The sequence below is a fragment of the Cannabis sativa genome, chromosome 5, assembly GCF_029168945.1.
Source record: "Cannabis sativa cultivar Pink pepper isolate KNU-18-1 chromosome 5, ASM2916894v1, whole genome shotgun sequence".
In the NCBI taxonomy this organism is placed as follows: Eukaryota; Viridiplantae; Streptophyta; class Magnoliopsida; order Rosales; family Cannabaceae; genus Cannabis; species Cannabis sativa.
Window position 1 is genome coordinate 46,787,944 of NC_083605.1, and position 6,646 is coordinate 46,794,589.

The window sequence follows — 6,646 nt, forward strand, 5'->3', positions numbered from 1 at the left end:
TTAATGTATTACTTGGTTCATATGTTTATTTCATGATCAGTTGTTTGATTTATAAATCCATCTAAATCCTTATCACATTGGTATTCATGAGTACTGTGTTGTCTACATAGTGGAAAGTAATCAAGATTATATGATTAAATATTGTCTCACGATTTATTAGTACATAGGATTTCTATTGATATGATAATCAACAATGTAGTTTATTTACACCTTGGATGAGTGTAATGTCCTTTCCAAGACATTGGAAAAGTAAAGCTTAGATTGGATGTATTGTTATACATTGAACTGGACCGATATTGAACTTAAATAAGATATCACACACTTACTATTATATCTATCTAAGTCAATATCACTTAGTTGATCTTAGATCAATAATCTCAATACTGAGATGGTTAGGTTCTAGTTCAATTGTATTATTTGTGTTCTTTGATTTGTTCGCTAAAGTTGACCAATTGGATCTTTCCGATACTTACATATTGAGAACATGGTAGTTCAACTGAGTGAGAGCACTAATCATAAATACAGAATCTATAGCTTCTATAAATGCTTAGAGGTGAAATGATAATTTCCTTCGAGCTTAACTTAATAGAGATAAATGGTGGAATACTCATTTCAATAATTATATTAGTTTACTACATTATCATTTATAGGTAGCCAAGTGTTTTAAGGATAAAATACATTGAAAGGTAGAACGGTAAATTTGTCCCTACTCGATGTAGATCATCTATAGAGGATCATTGATTATTTAGATTATAACAATGAATAACTAACAGCGTATCTATATCTTGGACATTTAGAGCGTTCGACATAATTAAGAGTGCAATTTCGAATCTTTAGTAGAGTGAAGAGAAATTAATAAGTTAGAGAACTTACTTGATAAATTCTAGAACTACTTATTGGAAGCTTAATTATATAAGCTCATGGTTCCTACACTAGTTGAGATAATACTGCTTGTAGACTTAGTTAATTGGTTTTAATAAATCCATTGTAATTCTAAATTAGATTATGTCTTATTTAAGAATTTTCACTAAGTAAGGACTTAATTGTGAAGAAAAGAAATTTTAGGGCTTATTTGTTAATTAAAAGACTTTGTAAGGTCTAATTAATAAATAAGTTAAATAGCAATTTTATTTGATAATTAATTATTATTATTAAATAAATATTTTTGACATTTATAGGATTGAAATTAGAAAATATAGCATAGTGAAAGAAAAGATAATTTGTTGAATAAAATGACAAAATTGTAACTAGTGTGGTCCACTATGTATGGCCGGCCACTTAACGCATTATTTTGCTGTTTTTTTTTTATTCCATATAATTTAAACCCTAACCCTAGATAAATTATTGTAAAAAGAATAAGATGGCTCTCATTCTCATAACTCTAATAACCTAATTTTTATTCTTTGTCAAAAAAAAAAAAAAGAGCCTCCTTGTATAGCAATTTCAAAATCCCTTCTCTTCTTCTTCATCAGTTTTCGAACTCATAGTAAAGAGTACATGCATACTCATATCAAGTCAAGTACTCAATCACAGTGTGAAAAATTGTAAAGAATTCTAACACTTGAAGGAAATCTAGGTTCAGATCTTGTTATTACTCCACGACAAAAAAGGACAAGGGTTAGAGATCTAAACGGAAGGAATCATAACATTCCGCTGCCAGCAATGTAAGGGTTTCTAAACTTTATATGTGTTTATTTTCAGTTTTAAGAATTCATGTTTAAGGTGTTAAATTATAGAATATAATCCAACATACTTGCTAGTAAATGTAGATCGTGATAAAATATGTTCCAACAATGAATGAGGTCATGGGTTCGAACATGGATGGCGATGCCTTAAATGTGAACCTTTGGTGCCAACCCATTTTCCCAAACCCTTTCCTTTAGGAAAGACATTCACCACTAATTGTTCGGTGCGGTTCTGGTGACGCACCCCATCGTAAATGGGACGCGATTGAAGCTCTCTTGGCAATCCCAGAGAGGGGAGCCACACTGGTAGCCCCCTCCTCCCCCTTTTCTTTCCAACAAGAAAAAAAGGCATGAATCAACAATTGCAATTTGATCTAGGAGTGAGCAACGGTCAGTTTGATTGATTTTTTACAAAAAAAAAAAAAAAAAAAAAAAATCCAAAATTCGATTTTCAATTTTCATGGTTATAATTCCAAAACCGACCGACCATTATATAAATATAAAAAAAATCGTCTATTTTAATCCACAATTTGGTCAGTTTAATCCGACCAAACCGAGCTTCATTTTTTTAAAAAAAATAAGTCTTTAAATTTACTATAATTATTTAGAAACTAAAAAAATTAGAGTGTTAGTATCAAATATCATATAATATAAGAACAATAACTTTCTTAGTGAAATAAATAATATAAATTAAACTTTTTTAAATTTACTCAAATTATTTGTGCTACTAGTATGATAATGAGTTATATTAAAAAATTGGTATTACTTTATGAATGTGTGTATATAATATATAAATACATCAAATTATAATAAAATAAAGTAATGGAGAATTGAGACTTTAAATAAATAAAAAAAAAAGTAAAACTATTTTAATAAAATTGTATATCAAATATGTACAAAAATAATTATATTATATATGTATAGTGTATAATATATATACGTTCGGTCAGTTCTCGATTTAATCAGTCAGTTTGTCATTGACACTAAAACCGACCGTGCAACGGAGGTTTTAACCGGAAACGTTTTTCAGTTTTCAGTGTTCGGACGGTCGGTGTACTCGGTCTGGTCGGTTTCTTAAATTTTTTGCTCACCCCTAATCTGATCATCTTACTCATCCAAGACACATCAAACAATTTATTTTAGACTCAAAATATGCATATAAAGGGCCAATAATTTCAACAACCACCCTCTTCGATTCTTATTACACTCAGTTCAATGATCCAAATAAGAATATCACAAAGCTCATGAAAATCCTCTTTCATTCATAATCCCAGGAATCCTCTGTTTTCGCAACTAGAGGAACAATATCTACTTCTAGATGTCTAAAGCTGAGTCATTAAGGTGAGTGAGTCCATTAAGGCCCAAAAATCCTGTATGGTCTCAAAGCAAAAACACTATCTCATACTCTCATGCAGTGAGTAAAGGTAAACATAGAAAGAAGCAGGAATATCCTTACATGAAAAATGAAGTGTATATATATTTTTCTTTTTTACAATGAAAAAATGAAGTGTTGGTGTCTACGAAAGATATGAAACTATGAAAGTGTTCTAACTAACGAAGTGTTGCGTGATCCACGTTCACGTTCTTCATTTTTTAAAACAGAAACACTCGAACTTTACAAGATTTTTTTTTGGTTCCTAGACAAGTGATCAATACTATCAGAACAAATAGAGTAATAGACTCCAAAAAACTAAAGCTGGAGTAATATTGTGGACAAGGATAGGCTATAGAAAGAAAACCATCATATATACTTTTACAAATCTATATGACACGAACAACAAAGAAAGAAAGGAAGACTTCTACTTCTTAATGTCAGTACCAGTAAAGTAAACAACTAAAGGCTTTATGTATATAGCTTTACTGAACTGTATCAGGAGCAGAGCGTTGATATGGAAGTCTCTGCCCGGGAACCCCTTCTTCAGCTCGCTTATCCTCAAACCATTTCACAATTCTTTTACGGGGCAGGTTTGTCACATGCACAATGCTGTCAATCATCGTGTTCTGCATAGTTTATCAACACATATAGGGAAAACAGTTCTCAGTTGAAGATGATTTTTAGCTTAGCTATCAGAAATGCTGTAATTCATCCAACTCCAATGATTTTGTAAATATGTAACGCATAGTTACTCACCATTTAGGTGGTTCAACTAGACAATAAAGAGAATACACAGTACGCTGCCTGAGATTTATTATAACGTAGTAAAATCACTACGGAAAAAAAAAGGAACTTTCACTTACAGTTGGTCGTTTTGATCTTCTGTAAACATTTTCAAGGGTTTGAATGTCCACTTTCTTTATTCGCTTTTGAGAGAACAATCTTTGCTGTTTGACATGAACAGGCACTTTCGCAGAAGTCTCCAGTTTCGGAGTTTCCTCCACAACAGCTTCTTCTATGGTCTTCATGTCAGTTACTGTTATTATCGGACCTGTAGGTTCGTCATCAGGTAAAGTAGCAGCCATCATCAAGAGACTAGGAGGGGGTTCACGAAGCATTTCAAGAACAACAGCTCTGTCTAGACAAAGCTCAGCCGCAAGACTTTTGATCTGCATAATGTTTACAATCCCATCAGCCATCTAGACATTGAGATTTGAGAATTACTAAATAGCACTAGCAGCCTAAGAATAGTAAGTCAAAAGCTAGTAATCTTAGATGTAGAAAGAACAAAGCACCAAAATTAGCAGTGAAGTGATCAAGTAGCCGTATGCAACAATGTTGTGAGCTAGCTTAATCTTGTTTATTGCTGTGAGTATTGTTGAAAAATGCTAACTTGAACTATATTCAAAAGTGAAATTGAAAATGTTGCACATGAAAGATGATTCCTAAGATAATTGAACAACTAAGATCATCTGAAAAACATTTCAGTATAAATTTTTCACACACAACTATTCACTCGGATAAAGCTTTTGCAGGGGAAAATAAATCTGTATGTATGAAGATAAAACTAAAAACTCCACAGCTATTGTATTCGTATGAGTGTGTGAAATATGCGTGTCACGCTCATGATCACTGCCAAAAGGTTCTGTATTTAAAGAACAAAATCAAAGACGTACGTTGGTTTTCCGGCGGCCAATTTTTAAAGCTGAAGCCAGTCTCCGAAGTTGCCAATTCCTAAGCTTCACGGGTTCTTCTTCTTCTTCTTCTTCGTCCTCATCTTCGTCTTCGTCATCTTCATCAACATCTAAATCGTCATCTGTCATATCAAAAACCCGAGCAAGTTCTTCGTCAAGCTTAGCAAGGTCTTCTTCGCTAATCTCCTCGTCGTCGTCTTCACCTTCAAACAAAGAAGGGTCCGCCTTCTTGAGGTCTTCTTCTAGCTGAGCGAAGAGTGCTTCAATGGCATCTTCATCTATCTCATCCTCATCCACATTTCTACCCAATTTTTTCTACAATGGAAAAAATATTCAAAAGATTAAATAAAAATAATTAATAAACTTAAATTTGAATTTTCCATTAGATAAAAAAGGGGAGAAAGACCTTGTTGTTCTTTTTCGTTAGAGAAGAAGATGTGGCGGGCGTAGAATTACGGTTTCTACGACGAGCGAGAGTGAGTGTGGATATGGAGCGACGGTGAGGATTAGGCCCAATAATCAGATGTCCCGGCGGAATGCGGCGGAGCTGGCTCGATAGGAGGTGGTCGCCGCCGAGGAGAGAGGCGCTATGGAGGCCCAAGAGAGGAGTGTAAAGCGCCGATGCTAAACCCATTTTGGCTCGTTCACCGGTTCTGCTTTTGAGTGAGGAATATCAACAAGAAGTCTAGTCTGTCTTTCCTTTGAAACGATGTCGTTTCACCTCATTTTACTAGGCAAATGTTTTTTTTTTTTTTGAAGGAACATCGCATTCAATAACTAAAAAAGATAGATGGGAATCACAAAGAGAAATTTCCTCCTCTTGAAAAGTATCAGAAACAACACGGTTAGAAATTCTAACACTTTTTGCTAAGTTGTCCACAAAAGATAAACTACTACGCTTGACAAAGAAAAAACTACAATAAGAAAAACTCTTAATTAAGTCTAAAATTAACAAAGACAAATTTAAAAAGTTCCGATTAAGAATATATTTACGTTGATCCAAAGCTTGAACCACTACCTTTGTGTCTGATAACACATGAACATCCTCCCATTTGTTCTGAATCGCCCTAGACAAGGCCAATTGGATAGCTTTTGCCTCTACTTCCAAGGCTGAGGTAGTTGTAGAATGCATATCTTGAAAGCCCAAGAACCATCAGATGAGTTTATCATTATGACAACTGCTACAGCAATCCCCTCAGACTATGAAGCATCAGTAAGCAGAATAATTTTAGCAGTTTCTGTTATGCTTTTAACCACTAATAGTTTCTCAATGATTACATCATTACTATCACCACTATTAGATAACTCAACCCATAGCTCATGAGTTTTATTTTGCAGCCTCGACAAGCTAATAACTCCTCCCTCAAAGAGAAGATTATTTCTCTAGTTCCAAACTACTGAATAAACATCCCATATAATGATAGAAACTCTATCACTACCAGGGAAGGTGGAAATTAAGTTTTCTGCAAAATCCATCATAGAATGACCAAGAATATTACTACTGTAAATATGGTACTCGCCCACTAGCCATAAGGCTTTAATCGCATGAAGACATGAAGACAAGTCTCTAAATCATCACCACACAACACACATTTTGTTTGGAATAATTTTACCAGGATCTAGATTTACTACCACGTATGTTGTTTAACATCCTAATATGAATTTCTAAAACAATGTAAATAAACACATATAAAGTTTAAGAAACCTTACATTGATTGCAGCGGAATATAATGACTCATTCCGTTCAGATCTTTAGCCCTTGATTCCTTTCTGTAGCAGAGCATTATCAAGATCTAAACCTAGATCTCTTTCTCTCCTTCTTGTGAATTGAATTCTTCACAGTCTTACATGCTATGATTGAAGACCAACTTGATTAGGGGTGCACACGGGTC

At 33.8% G+C, this 6,646-nt stretch overlaps 1 protein-coding gene across 1 annotated transcript; it reads right to left on the reverse strand.

Annotated features, from left to right (window-relative positions):
* Window positions 1-3,116: 3,116 nt before the first annotated feature.
* LOC115716772 (protein OVEREXPRESSOR OF CATIONIC PEROXIDASE 3) lies at window positions 3,117-6,233 on the reverse strand. The gene is made up of 4 exons (XM_030645670.2): window positions 5,161-6,233; window positions 4,737-5,069; window positions 3,924-4,229; window positions 3,117-3,686 (listed from the first exon to the last, which is right to left on the reverse strand). The coding sequence occupies exons 1-4, from the start codon at window positions 5,386-5,388 to the stop codon at window positions 3,543-3,545; spliced, it is 1,011 nt and encodes a 336-aa protein (XP_030501530.2). The 5' UTR covers window positions 5,389-6,233; the 3' UTR covers window positions 3,117-3,542.
* Window positions 6,234-6,646: the final 413 nt, after the last annotated feature.

Excerpts from the sequence above, each read along its gene's own strand:
- LOC115716772 (XM_030645670.2), bottom strand. The coding sequence starts at position 5,388 with ATGGGTTTAGCATCGGCGCTTTACACTCCTCTCTTGGGCCTCCATAGC. Across the intron at positions 4,230-4,736 it reads TTGGCCGCCGGAAAACCAAC|ATCAAAAGTCTTGCGGCTGA; the intron begins GTACGTCTTTGA and ends AACATTATGCAG. Across the intron at positions 3,687-3,923 it reads GAAGATCAAAACGACCAACT|AACACGATGATTGACAGCAT; the intron begins GTAAGTGAAAGT and ends TAAACTATGCAG.